We start from the raw sequence: 24,054 nt of genomic DNA, 5'->3' as shown, positions 1-24,054 counted from the left end.
GACCTTTCCTGCCCATGTCCCGTTCCTAATCCATTACATATGGAAACATTTCTATAAGTCTTTCTTGCATTCACAGCGCCAGATCTGGACCTCGTGGCCAAACCTGAAACTAATTTTGTTTCAAGTGTGTATCTGTTTCGAATTAACACAGTAGAATATCTACAAAATTTTGCTGCCATATGATAATTGCAGGCCACACTCGACCTTCTGATCAGATGAACTTTAATTAGAACCACGCGTACATCAGGAGCATTTCATTGCGTTATCTTGGTTGTGACGCATTGTGACTTCGTATTTACGAGCCTGTCATGTAAATTAACGACAGAGCTTCTGCACGTGTACGAAATACTGTACTTTACCGCACGCCGATTCAACTCTAGGAATTCGTCGCACGATTCTCATCCATACATGTGAATTTGTAATGGGGCACTCACCAGCTCTTCGGCATACTTGTTCACGTCTGTGTCATGGTGTGGGTCACCTTCTGGTAACGTAGGAATGTCGCACTCCCTCGCTAATCGCTCCCAGTCTGCTCTGTTGTAGTTCATCTGAACCTCCCACCCCATGGTCCAGTGGCGCTCTCTGTCGCCAAAAGTGAAAGTGATGAGATTGTGATCACTTGTGGTGGCATTGTCTCCAACCTTCCAATTTTTTATGATGTTAATGTCGTTTGGTGTAGTTAATGTCACGTCAGTATTTGTGCTTAGTCCGCTCCCCGCTGTGTAGGTGGGAGGGTTGCCAGGCTTGTTGGCCACCACAAGTTGCAAGGCCATGATTGACTCTTCCGCTTTTCCTCCATTTACGTGTCTTGTGCACTATACCATGGGGGGCGTGGGAGATTTTGCATAATATCTGCAGTTACAATCACTTTTCGTCCCCGCGACGCCGCGATTGTTCTTGTAAGAACCGAAATCGATGCGACCATTTGCCAAGACTGATTGCGTATAGACGTCATCAAGATCGAATTTTTGACCTCGTCTTTCAAAAACTTTTTTAAGCAAGTCCCGCAGGGCTCCGAAATCGGTGGGGGGATTCATCGACTGGAGCTGTATTCTATCTACAGCCTCCATCACCGAGAAGGTGACCTTTCTGCCATATTTATGCCCCACCCGGACCACATGTCGCAAAGCAGTGGTCAGGGTAGACGGCTGCTCCAACCTTGCCAATTGCATGCCGTGTTCTATATTTGGGTACTCTCTAACAGGGTCAGCAGGCGGTATTCTGACCAGAATGGTGTCTTGTGTAGCTGGAAGCACACTTTTACTTTTTACTGTATTTTCTTGGACTGGATCTACATCTACATCCATACTCCGCAAGCCACCTGACAGTGTGTGGCGGAGGGTACCTTGAGTACCTCTATCGGTTCTCCCTTCTATTCCAGTCTCGTATTGTTCGTGGAAAGGAGGATTGTCGGTATGCCTCTGTGTGGGCTCTAATCTCTCTTCGCGAGATATACGTAGGAGGGAGTAATATACTGCTTGACTCCTCGGTGAAGGTATGTTCTCGAAACTTCAACAAGAGCCCGTACCGAGCTACTGAGCGTCTCTCCTGCAGAGTCTTTCACTGGAGTTTATCTATCATCTCCGTAACGCTTTCGCGATTACTAAATGATCCTGTAACGAAGCGCGCAGCTCTCCGTTGGATCTCCTCTATCTCTTCTATCAGCCCTATATGGTACGGATCCCACACTGCTGAGCAGTATTCAAGCAGTGGGCGAACAAGCGTACTATAATCTACTACCTTTGTTTTCGGATTGCATTTCCTTAGGATTCTTCCAATGAATCTCAGTCTAGCATCTGCTTTACCGACGATCAACTTTATATGATCATTCCATTTTAAATCACTCCTAATGCGCACTCCCAGATAATTTATGGAATTAACTGCTTCCAGCTGCTGACCTGCTATATTGTAGCTAAATGCTATGGGATCTTTCTTTCTATGTATTCGCAGCCCATTACACTTGTCTACATTGAGATTCAATTGCCATTCCCTGCACCATGCGTCAATTCGCTGCAGATCCTCCTGCATTTCAATACAATTTTCCATTGTTATAACCTCTCTATATACCACAGTATCATCCGCAAAAAGCCTCAGTGAACTTCCAATGTCATCCGCAAGATCATTTATTTATATTGTGAACAGCAACGGTCCTACGACAATCCCCTGCAACACACCTGAAATCACTCTTACTTCGGAAGACATCTCTCCATTAAGGATGACATGCTGCGTTCTGTTACCTAGGAACTATTCAATCTAATCACACAATTGGTCTGATAGTCCATATACTCTTACTTTGTTCATTAAACGACTGTGGGGAACTGTATCGAAAGCCTTGTGGAAGACAAGAAACAAGGCATCTACCTGTGAATCCGTGTCTATGGCCCTCTGAGTCTCGTGGACGAATAGCGCGAGCTGGGTTTCACACCATCGCCTTTTCGAAACCCATGCTGATTCCTACAGAGTAGATTTCTAGTTTCCAGAAAAGTCATCATACTCGAACATAATACGTGTTCCAAAATTCTACAACTGATCGACGTTAGAGATATAGGTCCATAATTCTGCGCATATGTTCGACGTCCATTCTTGAAGACGGGGATGACCTGTGCCCTTTTCCAATCCTTTGGAACGCTACGCTCTTGTAGAGACCTACGGTACACCGCTGCAAGTAGGGGGCAAGGTCCTTCGCGTACTCCGTGTAAAATCGAACTGGTATCCCATCAGGTCCAGCGGCCTTTCCTCTTTTGAGCGATTTTAATTGTTTCTCTATCCCTCTGTCGTCTATTTCGATATCTACCATTCTGTCATCTGTGCGACAATCTAGAGAAGGAACTACAGTGCAGTCTTCCTCTGTGAAACAGTTTTGGAAAAAGACATTTAGTATCTCGGCCTTTAGTCTGTCATCCTCTGTTTCAGTACCATTTTGGTCACAATGTGTCTGGACATTTTGTTTTGATCCACCTACCGCTTTGACATAAGACCAAAATTTCTTAGGATTTACTGCCAAGTCAGTACATAGAACTTTACTTTCGAATTCATTGAACGCCTCTCGCATGGGCTTCCTCACATTACATTTCGCTTCGCGTAATTTTTGTTTGTCTGCAAGGCGTTGGCTAAGTTTATGTTTGCTGTGAAGTTCCCTTTGCTTCCGCAGCAGTTTTCTATCTCGGTTGTTGTACCATGGTGGCTCTTTTACATCTCTTACGATCTTGCTTGGCACATACTCATCTAACGCATATTGTATGATGGTTTTGAACTTTGTCCACTGACACTCAACACGATCTAAAACTAAACAAAACTTTTGTGTTAAGCCGTCAGGTACTCTGAAATCTGCTTTTTGTCACTTTTGCTAAACAGAAAAATCTTCCGACCTTTTTTAATATTTCTATTTACGGCTGAAATCATCGCTGCTGTAACCGCTTTATGATCACTGCTTCCCTGTTCTGCGTTAACTGTTTCTAATAGCTCGGGTCTGTTTGTCACCAGAAGGTCTAATATGTCATCGCCACGAGTCGGTTCTCTGTTTAACTGCTCAAGGTAGTTTTCAGATAAAGACCTTAAAAAAATTTCACTGGATTCTTTATCCCTGCCACCCGTTATGAACGTTTGAGTCCCCCAGTCTATATCCGGAAAATTAAAATCTCCACCCAGAACTATAACATGGTGGGGAAATCTACTCGAAATATTTTCCAAATTATCCTTCAGGTGCTCAGCCACAACAGCTGCTGAACCAGGGGGCCTATAGAGACATCCGATTACCATGTCTGAGCCTGCTTTAACCGTGACGTTCACCCAAATCATTTCACATTTCGGATCTCCGTCAATTTCCTTCGATACTATTGCACCTCTTATCGCTATAAACACGCCTTCTCCTTCACTGTCCAGCCTGTCTCTGCGGTATACATTCCAATCTGAGTTTAGAATTTCATTACTGTTTACATCTGGTTTCAGCCAACTTTCTGTCCGTAGTCCTATGTGGGCATTGTGACCGATTATTAATGAGAGCAGTTCTGGGACCTTTCTATAGACGCTCCTGCAGTTTACTATTAGCACATTAATATTGTTATTCCCTGTTGCATTTTGCCTACTCCTACCTTGCCGCGTGTCAGGAGACGTCTTGTCGGGCCTAGGGAGGGAATTGTCTAACCTTAAAAAAGCACATGTGCGCTCCACACGTTCTCCACTACCCTTGTAGCCGCTTCCTGCGTGTAGTGCACGCCTGACCTATTCAGTGAGACCCTACATTTCTCCACCCGATAGCGGAGATCGAGAAATTTGCACCCCAGATCTCCGCAGAATCGTCTGAGCCTCTGGTTTAAGCCTTCCACTCGGCTCCAAACCAGAGGACCACGATCGGTTCTGGGAACGATAATACAGATAGTTAGCTCAGATTCAACCCCGCGAGCGAGGCTTTCCGCCTTCGCCAATTCCGCCAACCGCCTGTACGAACTGAAGATGACCTCTGAACCCAGACGGCAGGAGTCATTGGTGCCGACATGAGCAACAATTTGCATACGGGTGCAGCCAGTGCTCTCTATCGCCGCCGGCAGGGCCTCCTCCACATCTCGGATGAGACCCCCCAGCAAGCAGACAGAGTGAACACTGGCCTTCTTCCCCGACCTTTCCGCTATTTCCCTAAGGGGCTCCATCACCCGCCTAACGTTGGAGCTCCCAATAACTAATAAACCCCTCCCCCCGTGTGCCTACTCGGACCTTGCTGAAGGAGCGGCCACATGTCCACTCACAGGCAGAGCGGGCGATGCCACACGGCCAGCCTCCACATTGATCCTCCGCCTCGTGTGCCGCGAACGCCGCTGAACCCGCCACTCCCCTTGGGGAGAGGGTGGCCCAACCGCGCCCGGTACCCGCGAAGATGTCTCGACAGCAGGGAAGCATGTACCACCTGGGGTGTACCATGCGACGCATCAGACTCCCCACTACCGCTACACTCCGAGGCAGCAGCCTGAAGACGGCTGACTGCGGCCATCAACACGTTCAGCTGTTCGCGAACAGTGGCCAGCCCCTCCTGCGTCCGTACACAGCAGTCACACATCCTATCCATCCTAATAAATCAATTTACTGTAGAGAGTTAATCAATTTTAACTAGACCGCTAATTCACTAAAGGCAGATGATAGTTGACTAAACTGTGGTTACTAGACACTTCTTGTAGAAAACAGTGAAAATAGCACTACCTGTCTCTGGACTGTATTCAAAACAAACACTAGCACTACTGGCACTATGGCTGACTAAAGGGACTCTCTCTGACTGTATTCAAAACAAACACGAAATCTATGGAACATTATTACTAGCACTCGACAATTAAAGCTTCCTGAAAGCAAAAACACACGGAAGAAGAAGTGGCAAGTAAAAAAAAATACAGTTAATACTTAATCTTGCTCCACTCTGCGCAGTTCATTTTTCTGCGTGGCCACAGGTGGGGCCACTACCACAGGATACACTTGCCGTTCTAGGTCTTTTATTGGCCTAGTTTCCCGAGTTTTGGAGGAAGGAGCTGCAACCATCGTGGGAAGCTCCGTTGGTATCCCAGTATCAATCATTTCAATTTCATAGGTGCCCGAGAGCGACCTAAAGAAGTCTCTGAATTGACTTGCCCTCATAGCGTCCTTCCTCCTTTTACTCAGGGATTTTCGCTTTGGCATCCTGTTACCATTTCCGTTGTCAACCATAATCTGGAAATAAGCCTTTACTCAAGCATCCTGTAAGTAGGGCAATTCCGACCAGTAACTCCGCATGATCTTTTACCTCGTTTCTTGCATGGGATACATACCCCTGCTGCCTTGCAATCTTTGCATGTGTGACTTTTCTCACTGCACTTGGAGCAAGCCGACTCGATGGTGCAGTGCTTGATAATGTGGTCCAGGACACCACAGTTATTGCAACGAGGTACTACGAGATAATCTCTGATATTGATCACGTGGAAACCAATAGAAGGTTTGCCCATGTCATTGCTTTTCTCCACATTGCTCCGGTGACCTCAGCATGATCCATGATATCACGCTCCCGACACCCCGTTTTAAATCGCAACTTGAAACTCCTTTTAAACTCTTCATCTTCCATCTTTTCAAAATTTTGATTCTTTATTGTCTCATACAACTCCTCGTCTTCCATTACGATAGGTACAGGACAGCTAAAGGATTTCTTTTATTGGGTAGCTCGCATTTGACCGCCTTGCTTAACGTTTGATTACTTAGAAGTTTTTCTTTGTCCTCCTCAGTAGCTACATCTACAATTACAACATTTTTACCGGGTCTCACCTTATTAATCTTAATTTTATCTTTAACAGGATTAACAATTGTTGTAAAAAGTTCCTGTACTTTTTGATGTCTTCTCCAAGCAGGGGCCTAAGGAAGGTTGCCGTGTCTGGCTGTTTGGTTACTTTCGCTATCGTGTCTTTAGTGGTCTGCAGCTTGGGTGGCGCTTGTGCGACCACTCCTGCCCAGGTCGTTCTAAGTTGTTTCCTCGATCTCTCGTTTTCTTTCTCCAGTTCTTCAACGCGGCCTCCAAGTTTGTCATTGGCAATAGCCCATGCAGCCAACTTGTTTTTAATAATAGAGCCGCTTCACTGATTTTGCCATTTTTAATATTCTGGTCCAAGAGCAGCGTTGTATAGCATGCCTGTGTGTAACAGTCTTATCAGTCGCTTGTCCCAGGTCGTCCTGTGGAGAGGGATCAGTCATCGTAGATGCCCATGAAGGGACACTCACATCATTCATTTCTATTTCAGCCATTATGAGTTAACGAGTGACAAAAAGTTGGGGGCTCATCTCTTACCCCAGACCGGCTCCTCTGGCTCTGACATGCGGGGGGGGGGGGACGACGACGACGACGACGACGACGACGACGACAGATGCAGTTCGCCCACCAGCATCGCCCCTATGCCAAGGGCACTCCCGAGCTGTCGGGTTCAGCACGCCATCGCCAATGTACTGGTCCCCTTCGGTGGCCCCATCATCGATGATTTCACTCAGCACTCCTTGGCAACTACACCCTGCACTCCGGAGAAGCGGATGCACTCCTCGTCCTTCGCCGCCTACTAGCCCAAGCTTCTCCCACTCGTCCAGGGACCCACTCCTACTCAGGTAGTGGGCCAGTCACCCAGTCGTTCAGCGGTCTGGACCCAGTTAACCTGGCCCAGGCGATGTCACCACCTCCTGGGTTTGGCAGAACATGTCCTGTTTACCCATGTGCATGGCGAAGCGCCCTTGCCGACTCGCGCTGAGATCCCACGCCGACAAACGAGGTCGCCGGCATGTAGAGCACCTGGTGTTCTGTGCTCTGTGCAGAGAGGGAGAGGAGAAGCAGCTGCCCAGCGCAGTGGGATCGCACAAAGAGTGAGCAACACCCCTCACAGCCTGGCAGACCCGCTCAACCCTCCCTCCTCCTCCCCTCCCCACCTCAAGGGGACAGATCTTCGGCTCTGGACATAGCTCCCACTGTGCCACGCACCCTTTTCTTTCCCATTGGGTTGTGTCGCAGCTCTCCATTTGATGCAAGGCAACATCCTGGCGGTTCCGAGAAATGCCGAACTTGACGTCTGGCACCACGGGAAGGCGGAAAGAGGCACTTGGGAAGAGAGGCTATGTATGACGCATCACTTCCCCATGTGAGGCCTGTCGCCGGCACACCCGACCAGAAGCGATACGCTCTTTTGCGATACTCCGTGCCTTTCGGCGCGCCCGCAGGACAGTGCTCATCGACACTGCTCATCGACAGATGGCGCCTATGTATATGACTGTCTGCATGATATTGAAATGCCCCTATGACCAACATGGAAACCAGATCTGCTTCCGATAGAACGCGTGTGAGGCCATCTCCATCCCACTGCCGATAACCTGAATATCAAGGACAAGTTATGGTGGACCAGCTTTCCTCAGGAGAGGATGCTGCGGTTGCTTGAAACCATTCCCAACAGAATCAGCGCATGCATCCATGCCGGAGGTAGGGAGGGAGGGAGGGGGTGCAACGTCATATTGACAAGTGGGTTCATACTGCCAAGTACTTTGTAAATTCGAGTCGATTTCTTTAAGCACTGAAATAACATCACTTACCGTCTCAGCCCATGAAATTGCTTTTCCTTTCCTGCTCCCCTTCTGCGCGCATAACTTTTTTTGTCAGCTAATGTATTTTGGAGGTAATATTTGAAACTACTTTAAGACTAATCTTCGTCCTGAATCGCCCATGGTTAGAGTAATCTCTTCTGAATACCGACTCAGATGGCGAGTCCTGGTTATCGCCGCCCGGCACTCGCTCCCCAGACACATCTGGGAACGGGTCGCACCCGACGGGTGGAGACAGGCGTGTGGCGGTAGGCCGGGCCAGCCGCCTTCCGCCTCACCTCAGCTCGGCACTGCTCGGCTCTCGTGCTCCCGCTATCGCGTGAAGCATCTAAATGAACGTCGATCGCTCCCGGGCGCGCTCGGAGTAACGGCCGGAATAATTCAATCACCGGCGCCGAGTCTAATTCGCCTTTCAGCGCCGGCGGATCACTTAGCGTCGCCCGCGACTTATCTGCGCCTGTCAGAGCTCGCGGCTTCTCATTATTTCAGACGCGGCGCTCGTCATGGCGACCGAGAAGAGCGCGTCCATTTGTCTCGCCGCCTGGCGGGCGGACCAGTTCTGCGCGGCGCCGTTGCTCGCGTGTGGCGCTCATAAAAAGTACCGCAGGGAGTGCCCGCGCTAGTTTAAGCACCTCTGGCCATCGAAATCACGACTATAGGGAACTACATCGTCTACCTCTCTCTCTCTTTTTGATATGAAAATGCTTTGATTTTTTAATGTAGGATGTGGTAGGGAATTTATTTATTTATTTATTTATTTCTCAAGTAAAGACCTGCTGCTTGTTATTATATAGTAGATCGTACATTGTACGATTTTACATGTTATATGATACAAATTCAGTTTTATTACTACTACATTTTTTTGTAGAAAACCTTACAAAAGAATAAATATATTATACAGGGTGTGTCAGGAGGAAAAGTACATGCTTTGAGGGGGTGACACTATTAGTGATTCTGAACAAAAACTTTATGTCAATATATGCCTTATTCTGAATGGTTTCCGAGACAGAACACATTTAATATCAATTACGTGCATTTTCTCTTTGCATATTTTGTAAAATAATAGCATTCCTATCCATAAGAGGCAATCTACTGTTCCGAAAAGAACCGGGAATTTATTATTTTATGAGAAAAGTTTCACTTGATTTCTCAAAATTTTTTGCAATAAATAATATTTTTCTTTCGTTTAATGTTTTTCTTACACTAACTAGCAATACTCGAGTGCCCAAGTATTCCACTAGTTACGTAAGAATATAGAATGGCCGGCCGCGGTGGCTGTGCGGTTCTAGGCGCTACAGTCTGGAATCGAGCGACCGCTACGGTCGCAAGTTCGAATCCTGCCTCGGGCATGGATGTGTGTGATGTCCTTAGGTTAGTTAGGTTTAATTAGTTCTAAGTTCTAGGCGACTGATGACCTCAGAAATTAAGTCGCATAGTGCTCAGAGCCATTTGAACCAAGCCATTTGAATATAGAATATTTTTGTGTCTTTTTCCTTACAGCGGTCGACTCCAGAAGACATTTGTTGCTGAATGTTTTTCAAGCTGTTCTTTTTGGTACATTAGGAGCGTCTGTCTGACTTCTGTAGTAGTGTGAGGGGGCAAATTGTTTCTTATAGGAGCCAAAGGCTCCATTGCGTAACTTGACAAAATAAAACTCACACACTCACAACATCGATTTATCTAAAACGCTTGAGAACCACGTCTTACTGCAGAAGCATTTGCTACTTCTGAGTATGTACTACAACTGTGGTGAATGCTCTCTCTTGGCGAGAAAGAGGCTGTGACAGGGCAGTAATTTGTTGTCACAATTGTGCCATTTTAGTCCTATAAAATATTATTTAGCTATCAGTTATTATTGGTTTCTCCATTTACATACTGTGCAAACTTGCTTCTTCCCTTTTTATTAACGGGGGTTGCTGTCAAAAGAAACTTCGTTGCACATCTAACCTTGCCAGATTTTCCTTTTTGCAATTTTTATTACGCTGTATTGGCGTCATTTACGCTTCACCTCACTTTTGGAACTAGAGCTGTAACTATTTGTTAGCCCTCAGCACCGTATTACATTCATTCATTTTTCGTGTAGGTTGGGAGCACTGCAAACCTATAAAACTAACATATATAAATACTTTGTGTGTGTAGGGGGAATGGGGCGGTGGGAGGAACGGGGGGGGGGGGAGAGGGAGGGAGAGGGGTAGAGGGGGAGAGGGAGGGAGAGGGAGGGAGAGAGAGAGAGAGAAGACTGTGGGGGAGACTAGAGGGAAAGAGTGTGAGTGTGTGTGTGTGTGTGTGTGTGTGTGTGTGTGTGTGGGTGGATGGGTGGGTGCGCGCGAGCGTGCGTGCTTGCGTGCGTGCGAGCGAGCGCGCGTGCGCGCGCGGGAAGAATGCCGCACTTGGCCGTCGGCATGTGATTTCTCATCACAGTTCAAGACAAAACAGTATCTAGCAAAACCTAGCCCCGCCAATAAATCTAATAGAAATGCAATTTAAAGAAAACGAGGCTCCAGCTCTGAGCTGTGCCAGATCTGTCCCATTAGCTTATTGGACGAGGCAATGACGTGCTGAACGGATGCTTAAATTCACCGATCTTCGAATCACGTTCAAGCTAAACAGTTTATTTCACTTACAGCATCAAACCGCGACCAATTTACAATCGTTTAGAGACGATGTTCAAAGCGATCACCTTGTATTTGCAAACACGTCGCCTCTCGCTGGATCATACTTTGCTGGGCCCTGCGCAACACACCTGCATCCACCAGTGGCGAAGCGACATACACGCGAGATAATATACATAGGTCGTGTACATCTGTGGGTGGAATATTATAAATTTCCTTCCTTTAGTTGTCCCTGCAAATAAGAAAACTAGTTGATTAATATCTTGAGAACGTGGAAGCCAGAACATTTGATTTCCACAATCAATCCATTTCCCTGGAGACGCTTCGTTTCAAAGTGTGGCGGTGCACCATTATGCTGAAACCACAGCAGTCGCCGAACACGAAGTGGAATGTTTTGCAAATCAACAGGAAAAGTATAGCAAGGAAAGGTACGATACAGGGTCGCATTCAACTTGTACAGCATTAGATAAGGGCTCCAAAGCACTCCTTCCACGATACCAGCATACAGGTTTATGCCAAAGCGTGCCTGAAACCCACGTTCACGTGTGACATGCGAATTGTGTATCGAGCAATAATGGCTGTAGTTAAGGTTGAAAATATTTTCACGAGTGTAGCTAAATTCGTCAGTTCATATCACATTATTTATAAAATATTGATGCAAAAGTCATCAAAATTCTGTCCGTAGGTCTTGAGTTGACGTTTAATAAATAATATGGATGCAGTATCTAAGATATCTAGAACTGTCTTGAATTACCAAGGGCACTTCGCCGTGGTGCTTGGTGAATAGTTTCAAGAATCCCGTCCTCTGTGGATTACGTGTCTTGGATGACCTCTGTCCATTACCTGTGGAAGAAGATTGCCGGTTTCACGAAGGCGTTGTTCTAGGCGACAAAAAACATTGTCATCCGGGCGCGCCTTTGAGGCCATCATACGGCAGTAGCAGTTTGGTTATCGGATGCACCCAGCGCCAAAAGCGTATCGACATATTCACCGTGTTTGTCCTCCATCCAGAAGCCACTCTGCAAGAACTTGTCAGGACCAGTTACGGTTGAGCACTGCGCGCTTAGTAGACACATAATGCAATTTAAATGATCCCACTGTGACGTGTTAGACCTTTGTCATGTGGCAAAATGATGTCCTGCTTATAAACGATGAGAATTAGGGGACGGACGTATAATAAATAAATAAAAGGAACCTGACAGGGATTCGGTCCGTAGCTCCATGGTGGATGTAGGTTTGATATCCAAGCAGCCTACTCAGTGAGCGACATCGGCTGGTAAGGTAGAGTGGGGTGACAGGCATTCCTCTGTAAATTTCTATCCGCTGCTCGATGTAACAGTGTTGTCAGCTCCTCGTTTTCCTACATGTGTTTCCAAAATGCAAGCGAGCTAATTTCGCTGGATAATCTTTTTCTTGAATCTGGAGAAAGAATCCTCCAAATTGGAAGTGCGGCATTTTTCCTTCACGCTGTATATATACTAAAATTAAAAAGAAGCTTTGACATGTTGGCAACGCTTAAAAACTATACGAAAACCAAATGAACTCACACAAACACCGTAATACAGCGCTGAGTGCGAACACATGTAATTACAATTCTAGTTCCAAAAGTAAGCTGAAGTATAGTGACAACACAGAGTAATAAAAAGTTGGAAATGTCAAAAATTGCCAAGAGAAAATGTGCAACGAAGTTTCTTTCGAGATCAGCCTCCGCCGTCAGAGAGGGAAGAAGCAATGGTTTGCAGAATCTATGAACAAAGAGCAGAACCATCATGATTTAAATTGCACGCCAACTTTTTTAAAAATGTTTTTCGTCTAAAACAACGTAAAATGTAGAAACATATGTATGCATATTAGCACAATAACCACAAAAGATGCGAAGATAAAAGCGAAGTGCGTCTGGCGTAAAAAGGTCTTTACCTAACTGAATTAAGCTTAAGACGGATAAGTATGGTGATGTTATAATGCCATATCAGTGAATCATCAAGACTGTTCACCTTGTTCATCGCTCATGGTTCATGTCATAATGATGTTTATTTAATGTGGAGCGCATAATGTCAATGACCATGTAGTGTAGACCATGAGCTATGCTACGGATCGGTCCGTTATGCCAGCACCATACAGCCAGACTGTCACTTTCCAGACTAACATTGACGTCTGGCTAAGACAGACATCAGTTTGTTCACAAAATGTTGAAATGTGTGTGAAATCTTATGGGACTTAACTGCTAAGGTCATCAGTTCCTAAGCTTACACACTACTTAACCTAAATTATCCTAAGGACAAACACACACACCCTTGCCCGAGGGAGGACTCGAACCTCCGCAAGGACCAGCGGCACGATCCATGACTGCAGCGCCTTAGACCGCTCGGCAAATCCCACGCGGCATCAGTTTGTTACCAGAATGAATATTACTGGGGGGAGGGAGTGACACGATCACATGCGAACCGGGAATATAAATGTCCCAAAGAGAATGTATTTACTTACTTCTTTATTTCGTCTAGCCGACGTTATTCACCTGATTTTTCCTCCCGTGGTATGTCATCAACAGTGCATAAGCAGCTGACGAGTCTAAGAAAATATATATATGATCTAGTCGATAGTGTCGGAAGTTCCATGCGGCTTTTCGCGGATGATGCTGTAGTATACAGAGAAGTTGCAGGATTAGAAAATTGTAGCGAAATGCAGGAAGATCTGCAGCGGATAGGCACTTGGTGCAGGGAGTGGCAACTGACCCTTAACATAGACAAATGTAATGTATTGCGAATACATAGAAAGAAGGATCCTTTATTGTATGATTATATGATAGCGGAACAACCACTGGTAGCAGTTACTTCTGTAAAATATCTGGGAGTATGCGTGCGGAACGATTTGAAGTGGAATGATCATATAAAATTAATTGTTGGTAAGGCGGGTACCAGGTTGAGATTCATTGGGAGAGTCCTTAGAAAATGTAGTCCATCAACAAAGGAGGTGGCTTACAAAACACTCGTTCGACCTATACTTGAGTATTGCTCATCAGTGCGGTATCCGTACCAGATCGGGTTGACGGAGGAGTTAGAGAAGATCCAAAGAAGAGCGGCGCGTTTCGTCACAGGGTTATTTGGTAACCGTGATAGCGTTACGGAGATGTTTAACAAACTCAAGTGGCAGACTCTGCAAGAGAGGCGCTCTGCATCGCGGTGTAGCTTGCTCGCCAGGTTTCGAGAGGGTGCGTTTCTGGATGAGGTATCGAATATATTGCTTCCCTCTACTTATACCTCCCGAGCAGATCACGAATGTAAAATTAGAGAGATTAGAGCGCGCACGGAGGCTTTCAGACAGTCGTTCTTCCCGCGAACCATACGCGACTGGAACAGGAAAGGGAGGTAATGACAGTGGCATGTAAAGTGCCCTCCGCCACACACCGTTGGGTGGCTTGCGGAGTATAAATGTAGATGTAGATGTAGATTGTCATTTGTGTGTGGTACTTTCCGATCGTCCTGAGCAAGGATGTAGCAATTCGTTGTATCTACGCATCTGCTGCTCTTACGTGGTTCGATGCTCTCTGCGTAGGTTTCCTGCTCATTTTCACAGTGCAATCCATGTAGTCCCTTCTTCAGCTACTCTTGATCTGTTTATAAGCTATTTTGCAGCAGAAAAATTGAAGGAGCAAGTTTGTTGCTGGGCAACAAAAGATTCGACTCTCATTCTTGCGCCGATTCTACAACGTCAAAAATGCGACTGATATCTAACGTAATCCAGGATTCCAGAAACAAGTTTATAGAACGAATCTGCGTGCATATTTTAGGTATTATATTTCACTACCATAAAACACTGATTTACATTTCTAACGCAGTTGTACTAACTAGGAATATGTTCCATACTGAAGTCAATATCGGCTCATAACCACAAATTCGTAATGATCTCGCAAACTGCTCCTTTGCAGATCTATGTTTAATGGAAAATTTTGGCTTTTATCATTGTGTATTTTCAGTGGTGTCAGTTTTCGCTGTTCCTTATGATACACAATGTATAAAACTTTTTCATTACGTGTTATTCTTCGTTTGAGGTAGGAAATACAACACCGAAAAATACCGCCGACCTTCCAGGTACACAAACTGCTCGTTAGTACACTTGCTCTATACCCTGAAAGCCACTGTGAAGTGCATAACACAGGATACTTCCCACTGTGCCTCGTAGTAGGGATTCTTCCCGATCCAACTGCGAATGCAGCATGGTAAGGATGACTGCTCAGATGGCTCTGGGCGTGCTGTAATTAACTTAATCTTCTCATAGTCGTCCCAAGGGGAGCTATACGTCCAGGGTTCCTCACTTAAAACTGGATCTTCATACTCTATAAGTAGGGTTTCGCGAAATAGTTGGCACCTATGTTCAACCAACTGCCAGTTTGGGGTTTTCAGCAAAAAACCCTGTAGCCATTCGTGCTGCCATTCGTTCAGTATTCCGTGTTAGTCCCATATCGCCGGTCGGAGTGGCCAAGCGGTTCTAGCTGAAGAAGGGACTACAAGGATCCCACTGCGAAAATGAGCAGGAAACCTACGCAGAGAGCATCAAACCACGTAAGAGCAGCAGTTAGGTAACCTGATTGCTTTTTCCCAGGGTACTACTATTGAATCGAACTCAGCAACCTGATTTTCCTGCGACTGATCCTATGAGATCAATCTGTTTCCAATTCCTACGCATTATTTCACCAAGGTCTTTTCGTGAGTTGACTTGTTCCAACAGTGTCTCTATACTGCAGTCAAAGGAATGCTACGACTTTAGCATTTTCTGAACAGCAAAATTCTACATTTCTGAACAAGTTGCCAGTCATTGACATTTTATTAAGATTTGACTGAATGTTTCTGCAGCTTTATAATTTTTTTGGAGTTATATGTGCATATTAGTCCTGACAATTAGCGCATTGCACCAAGAGGTTCTTTGTGCTTCAAGTCAAGAATATTTGCGCGCCGGTCAAGATGTGTCATTGATTAAGAACGTTCCTTAAGTCAAGCAACCACAGTTTTGAGCAGCTGTACTCTTCTGGGCTTTAACTCTCCTTTTTTTTTTTGCAGCAGGAGACTCACATTGACGAAAAGTCTATGTATTGCAAAGCATTGCTTTCTCGGAGTAACTGGCTTGGATTTGTATTGTTGCTATCATGAAAGTTTGGAATACCTCAAGTGCGAAAGTTTTATTAGTACTGGGCAATTGGACTTCGTTAATTAAGTGACATGCAGGTTCTAAGCAAGTACTAAAATTCGTGAGCTGGCGGTAATGGCGGCTAAACAGATTTCGCCCATGCTGGTTATTTCCGTTCATACAATAAGACTCACCACACTTTGACTTAGTAACATGTCAATAAAATTTGAATGAGATTAGTCCTATCAAATAAAAGAACATGAGACAGTGCTTGAAAGAAAATGAATAATAATGCTCACTTATAAGAACTTACATGACTTACATGACTAGGTGTACGAAAGGTAGCGAAGGAAGTGATACAAGAACTATATCTGACAAAAGATGAAGATTGTTTTACAAATACAACGTAGTTACAAATTAAAAACGTTATGGCTTCATATTTTGGTATGAGGCATTTCGTCATCACGAATGGCACAGTTCACAATTAGTACATTGTATTTTCTTTTAGAAAAAAAAGTAATTTTGCTAAAACAAAAAGTTTCTATTATATCGTTATAGGGTATGCGCAGAATATGGCTGAACGTTAATGGTATATTAAAATTGTTCAACGGACCGGGCCACGAACACCTAACTTTGCAGTTGGTACACACTGCTCCGAAACGGACAGATTGGGTCGTGACTCGCTCCTGTGTAGCACAGTCGGTAAGGGCGCTGATTGCGAAGAAGAGGATTACGAGTTAGATTCCCAGGCAGGCGCATAATTTTAATATGCCAATAAGTTTCATAAGCATGCATTCTCTGCTGCAAAGTGGTAGATTAGTTCTGTCACAGTGTGCTTCTACACTACTTCGATTTAGCATTTCTACTACAGTCTGCACTTCACTTTGAAAAGGACCAGTTTCGCGACATTTGAAACAGCCACCAAAGACGACATTTGAAACGGCCACCAAAGATGTTACAGACTCATTCAGCTTGCATCCAGATGGGCTCCCATGGATTTATCTACATCTACATCTACATCCATACTCCGCAAGCCACCTGACGGTGTGTGGCGGAGGGTACCTTCAGTACCTCTATCGGTTCTCCCTTCTAATCCAGTCTCGTATTGTTCGTGGAAAGAAGGATTGTCGGTATGCCTCTGTGTGGGCTCTAATCTCTCTGATTTTATCCTCATGGTCTCTTCGCGAGATATACGTAGGAGGGAGCAGTATACTGCTTGAATCTTCGGTGAAGGTATGTTCTCGAAACTTTGACAAAAGCCCGTACCGAGCTACTGAGCCTCTCTCCTGCAGAGTCTTCCACTGGAGTTTATTTATCATCTCCGTAACGCTTTCGCGATTACTAAATGATCCTGTAACGAAGCGCGCAGCTCTCCGTTGGATCTTCTCTATGTCTTGTATCAACCCTATCTGGTACGGATCCCACACTGCTGAGCAGTATTCAAGCAGTGGGCGAACAAGCGTACTGTAACCTACTTCCTTTGTTTTCGGATTGCATTTCCTTAGGATTCTTCCAATGAATCTCAGTCTGGCATCTGCTTTACCGACGATCAACATTATATGATCATTCCATTTTAAATCACTCCTATTGCGTACTCCCAGATAATTTATGGTATTAACTGCTTCCAGTTGCTGACCTGCTATTTTGTAGCTAAATGATAAAGGATCTATCTTTCTGTGTATTCGCAGCACATTACACTTGTCTAAACTGAGATTTAAATGCCATTCTCTGCACCATGCGTCAATTCGCTGCAGATCCTCCTGCATTTCAGCACAATTTTCCATTGTTACAACCTCTCAATACACCACAGCATCGTCTGCAAAAAGCCTCAGTGAACTTCCGATGTCATCCACCAGGTCATTTATGTATATTGTGAATAGCAACGGTCCTATGACACTCCCCTGCGGCACACCTGAAATCACTCTTACTTCGGAAGACTTCTCTCCATTGAGAATAACATGCTGCGTCCTGTTATATAGGAACTCCTCAATCCAATCACACAATTGGTCTGATAGTCCATATGTTCTTACTTTGTTCATTAAACGACTGTGGGGAACTGTATCGAAAGCCTTGCGGAAGTCAAGAAACACGGCATCTACCTGTGAACCCATGTCTATGGCCCTCTGAGTCTCGTGGACGAATAGCGCGAGCTGGGTTTCACATGACAGTCTTTTTCGAAACCCATGCTTATTCCTACAGAGTAGATTTCTAGTCTCCAGAAAAGTCATTATACTCGAACACATGACGAAGACATTAAGCGCGTCATTCACATGTTGGCAGAAATGCGAATTTTCTCACAATATGGAAGTTCACTATGGTACACTGTTTTCTCTTCGAACACTTTACTCGGTAAACCTTGTGAGCAAAAATGAACAGTGGTCTTCTACACAGATTTTCCGTGGATGTTCTTGCGATACAGTTCTCGTACGCCGTAATTATACTTAAAACACGCTCATTGATGACATTGAAAAGATACTGCTTCGTAGGGACTCTTTCTGACGAATATTTTTCACACCTTGTAAGTCCAAAATGTTTCGAGACTGGATTAATAAACAATAGAGAAAAGTTAAGATGGTGGTCTTAATGCTGCAAGTGTTCTGCATAGTCTGCTCCCACCGAACAGAACTTTCGTAACACCCTTTCAGAAAAGTCTTCCTTTGTGATGTTGTTCAACTCAAGCGTCACTTTCGCTTGAATGCCGGTTATGTCTTCAAAGCGTTGACCTTTCACGTGAATTTATGCGCTTTGTCGTTTTGTAATGGGTTAGTATAGATAACATCAAATGTCGTGACGCATAATGATATTTTACAGGTAAGAGTTGTCCGCGTTTTGCGTTCCAGTCAATTCGCGGCAGGCGTCAACAGGTCGTTAGCTTTATTTGGCAGAGAAGGCGTATGGGAAAAGCTCAGCACACAGTTTCCTCTTCTTCACGACAATATGGACACTGTCTTGAATACTTGATTTAGAGATGTTGCTCCATTGCTTGCATGTGGCACTAGCACGTTAACGCACTATGGCCGCATGTCCACCACTTAATACCACCTGTTCACTATTGACTGGCGGAATGCTCATCTGTTGTTTACAGTTATTAGTTAAAGCTGTCAATTACTGTTACACATAGTCCCGATGGAATCTATAAAAGGCTGACTGGGAGAAATACCGGATTCACATTGAGAGAAGAATGAACTGTAGTCTTGCAATACCTGTTGAGCTATTCTGGTATATAAGTCTTCAATGAAAAGCATTCCACGAGGTGCCAGGAAGGAATACACTACGTGCTGGTCGGAAGTCATTAGTGGAACAATACCAGAAGATGAATATGAGGTTTCGGAACAACTGATTCATACAATGAATGAAGAATGAAAGAGCAGATGGATGGAAACGATGGAGAGCATGGAATTTACTTATTTTAGCTGCAAAAGATGGATCCTACTATACAGTCCTACTATGAGAATAACACCCACTCAGATAGCATTATACATGAAACAGAGCTAAAAAATCCGTTTACGAACAATATCTGAAAGGAAAGAAATTACTGATTTGGTGAAACTGGTAAAGCGGAACAAGCAGATGAGCACAGATCTAATAAAATACGTGGGGATTCAAGCGGTCAGTACCGCAGTGACACAAGTGAAAACCCTGCAAAGTAACAGGAATAGATCGAAACCTCCCCGAGTTCCTAGAAAATCTAGAACCAATAGGAAGGAACTGGCTAGCTAACCTCTTCTCTGAGTATATCAAACGAAACAAAATACCTATTATATGGAAAGAAGCTGAGGTAGCCGCCGTCCTGGAACCGGGAATAACTGGCGCAATCTCAGTTATTTCAGACGAATTTCTCTTCCATGCACTGTTTATAAATGATTTGAGATAATTTAGATGATCTGACTCTCTCCACACACAGAACCTTTCCTACCGATGGAGTAAGCGGATTTCAGGCCTAAAAGAAATTTTTGTAATCACGTTCTTGCCCTCACAGCTGTTACAGGAGAGGGATACCAGGGTAAGAAGGAAACGGGCGTTGTCCTAATGGATCTAATATCAGCGTACGATACAGTGTGGTGGGATGGCCTGCTTTATAAACTGGTAGAAAAAACTCAAATCAGCCACATTTTTAAATTGATGAAGAACATTTTAACTGGAGGAAAAATTGAAAGTAGCACTTAACGGCAAGACCAGCAGATGCAAAGCCCTCAACAATTGACTCCCACAGGGCTAGGCACTGGCCCCTTCATTATTTAACTTGTGCACTGCGGATGTTCCAGAAACAACGTCCTACCAGTTTCTATACACGGATGATATGACAACAGACTATCAAGGTAAATCTTTCGGAAAATACAGAGCAGAGACTGAAAGAAGATCTAAAGCTGCTGCATCTATATCATACTAAATTGCGTCTACAATATAGTCTAGACAAGACAGTCAGTGTAAACAAGCATTTTAATAAAGTAGAAGCCAAAAGAAATTTCAACATCTGCTTAAATAAGCAGATCATTAAATGTGAAGACAACCCTCGGTATCCTAAAGTGAAACTTGATCGGACTCTTAACGCATAGAGACCATGTAGGGAATACAAAACAAAAACCGAACACTAGAAATACCATCTCTTCCAAACTCACTTCAATAATCTGAGGGTGTGACGCAAGTACCTTGCGAACTTCAGCCTTGGAACTGTATATAGAGTGGCCGCGTATAGTTCGCCTTTATGGGCCAGAAGTGCACACGTTTCAACAATCGATACTCAGCTAAGAGAAGCAATGAGAATGGTTCAAAATGGTTCAAATGGCTCTGAGCACTATGGGACTCAACATCTGTGGTCATCAGTCCCCTAGAACTTAGAACTACTTAAACCTAACTAACCTAAGGACATCACACACATCCAGGCCCGAGGCAGGATTCGAACCTGCGACCGTAGCAGTCGCGCGGTTCCGGACTGCGCGCCTAGAACCGCTAGACCACCGCGGCCGGCCACAATGAGAATAGTATCTGCAATGCGTAGATGTAAACCTCTTAGTTTGTTACCAGTGCTAACTAATATAGCACCACCTGAAATCGGAAGAAATCTGTTAACATTTAGAGACTACAGTAAAATACTGTCGAACCTAAATTTCCTATACATCATGATCTGACACGAAAAGCGTCTTGCTATCGAGGTCACCACTATCACAAAAAGATGAAGATGTTTTCTTCCGATCCCTGAACGGAATGGAAAATTTTGTGTAGTAGGAGCAAAGTCAGAATTGAAACCTGGTTGATGACCCAAAGATACCAGTAGACGGCTTTAACCTTTCGATAAGTGTCTGGAATACACTAAACCACTTGACGAAAGGCGTTGGAAGATGTAGGGTGATGATGACAACATGGGTCCTTTTCGAACGACCATTAGCGCCAATATAGTCTCAACCAGTCAATGGACCAACTATTCGAGTGCGCTGTGCATGCTTTAGTGGAGAACTGGAAGACTTACATAATTCACTGACAAACGACACCGACTGACCTAAAACTAAGTCTTATTGAGTAAAATTTTGTATTATGTGATGACGAATGTGTCTTATTTTACTGTTTAATCGCTGTTTTTAATATACACCCTGAAAACCCATAACGGATGAATAAGATAAAAAAGATCAACCAGTCGCTATAGTTACTGTGCTGACGTCGCTTTTACGCCAAAAATAAGATCAGTCTCGTAACTTTGTGTTTGGACGGCGTATACCCCAGCGTTTGCCACTGTTGACAAACTGAAGTGAGAGTACGAGTCGACTCATTTGAAAAGTCAGTCACACCCTCTACAAAAGATCTTTCAAACTCCCAATTCCAGCCAAATCCTTTACACATTCTGTCACGTGAGCAATCTTTCGCGCCACGTAACACACGGCATATGTTTACTCACATATGGTCCGCTCAACTAACCAGTACGAACACTGCACAACACATTAGTCTCTCCCAAGAAATAGAATGACAGTTGCACGTAACACCGCATCTAGACACGACAATTCATTGACTATTAGCCATAGCAGAGCAACCAAAGTACGGAAATGTTGATTACTACATTTCACTCACTATTACAAATACACTCCTGGAAATTGAAATAAGAACACCGTCAATTCATTGTCCCAGGAAGGGGAAACTTTATTGACACATTTCTGGGGTCAGATACATCACATGATCACACTGACAGAACCACAGGCACATAGACACAGGCAACAGAGCATGCACAATGTCGGCACTAGTACAGTGTATATCCACCTTTCGCAGCAATGCAGGCTGCTATTCTCCCATGGAGACGATCGTAGAGATGCTGGATGTAGTCCTGTGGAACGGCTTGCCATGCCATTTCCACCTGGCGCCTCAGTTGGACCAGCGTTCGTGCTGGACGTGCAGACCGCGTGAGACGACGCTTCATCCAGTCCCAAACATGCTCAATGGGGGACAGATCCGGAGATCTTGCTGGCCAGGGTAGTTGACTTACACCTTCTAGAGCACGTTGGCTGGCACGGGATACATGCGGACGTGCATTGTCCTGTTGGAACAGCAAGTTCCCTTGCCGGTCTAGGAATGGTAGAACGATGGGTTCGATGACGGTTTGGATGTACCGTGCACTATTCAGTGTCCCCTCGACGATCACCAGTGGTGTACGGCCAGTGTAGGAGATAGCTCCCCACATCATGATGCCGGGTGTTGGCCCTGTGTGCCTCGGTCGTATGCAGTCCTGATTGTGGCGCTCACCTGCACGGCGCCAAACACGCATACGACCATCATTGGCACCAAGGCAGAAGCGACTCTCATCGCTGAAGACGACACGTCTCCATTCGTCCCTCCATTCAAGCCTGTCGCGACACCACTGGAGGCGGGCTGCACGATGTTGGAGCGTGAGCGGAACACGGCCTAACGGTGTGCGGGACCGTAGCCCAGCTTCATGGAGACGGTTGCGAATGGTCCTCACCGATACCCAAGGAGCAACAGTGTCCCTAATTTGCTGGGAAGTGGCGGTGCGGTCCCCTACGGCACTGCGTAGGATCCTACGGTCTTGGCGTGCATCCGTGCGTCGCTGCGGTCCGGTCCCAGGTCGACGGGCACGTGCACCTTCCGCCGACCACTGGCGACAACATCGATGTACTGTGGAGACCTCACGCCCCACGTGTTGAGCAATTGGGCGGTACGTCCACCCGGCCTCCCGCATGCCCACTATACGCCCTCGCTCAAAGTCCGTCAACTGCACATACGGTTCACGTCCACGCTGTCGCGGCATGCTACCAGTGTTAAAGACTGCGATGGAGCTCCGTATGCCACGGCAAACTGGCTGACACTGACGGCGGCGGTGCACAAATGCTGCGCAGCTAGCGCCATTCGACGGCCAACACAGCGGTTCCTGGTGTGTCCGCTGTGCCGTGCGTGTGATCATTGCTTGTAGAGCCCTCTCGCAGTGTCCGGAGCAAGTATGGTGGGTCTGACACACCGGTGTCAATGTGTTCTTTTTTCCATTTCCAGGAGTGTACTTTACAAGATAAAATCTTTTTAAAAAAGGTACAAAATGGTGGAATTATCCGAATGGAACGGTGAACGGTATCTGTGATGTGTCTTGTACAGACAAACAAATGTTTACAATTTCAGAAAAATTTATTCGAGAGAAACTGCTTCACAAATTGAGCAAGTTAGAAACGTATTGGTCCACATCTGATCCTTATACAAGTCGTTATTCGGCTGTGCATTGATTGACGGAGTTGTTTGGTGTCCTCGTGAGGGACATCATGTCAGCTGCTGTCCAATTGGTGCATTAGGTTGTCAAAATCATGAGATGGTCGGAAGGTCCTGTCCACAATGCTCGAAATGTTCTCATTAGGGGAGAGATCCGGCAACCTTGCTAGCTAAGGCAAGATTTGGTAAGCATGAAGACAGTCATTACAAACTCTCGCCATGTGACTGCAAACGTTATCTTGCTGAAATGTAAACCGCGAATGGCTTGCCTTGAAGGGCAACAAAACATTGTGTAGAGTGTCGTCGATGTGCCACTGCCCTGTAAGGGTGCTGTGGATGAAAACTAAAACAATCTTGCTATGAAATGAAATGGCACCCCAGAGGATCATTCCTGGTTGTGAGGTGGTATAGCAGACAGTCAGGTTGGTGACTTGCAACACTACACCGATCTTGCAGTTTGATTTGAAAGACAATAGCTGACTGTAAGTTTACACCTTGACAGCAATCACTTTGACTTGTGAGCATTCCACTTGTCTACCTCGTCATACAT

At 45.2% G+C, this 24,054-nt stretch overlaps 1 protein-coding gene across 1 annotated transcript in view; it reads left to right on the top strand.

The window, feature by feature from the left end:
• Positions 1–8,699, top strand: part of LOC126101270 (mucin-22-like) — a 153,412-nt gene extending 144,713 nt beyond the window's left edge. The window contains exon 3 of the mRNA XM_049911954.1: positions 8,566–8,699. Within this exon, the coding sequence (XP_049767911.1) occupies positions 8,566–8,699 (134 nt within the window). The remainder of the gene's footprint in view (positions 1–8,565) is intronic.
• The last annotated feature ends 15,355 nt before the right edge of the window (positions 8,700–24,054 follow it).

This window comes from Schistocerca cancellata, chromosome 9 (genome assembly GCF_023864275.1).
Source record: "Schistocerca cancellata isolate TAMUIC-IGC-003103 chromosome 9, iqSchCanc2.1, whole genome shotgun sequence".
NCBI classification, from domain to species: domain Eukaryota; kingdom Metazoa; phylum Arthropoda; class Insecta; order Orthoptera; family Acrididae; genus Schistocerca; species Schistocerca cancellata.
This window is presented reverse-complemented; position numbering and strand designations above follow the sequence as displayed.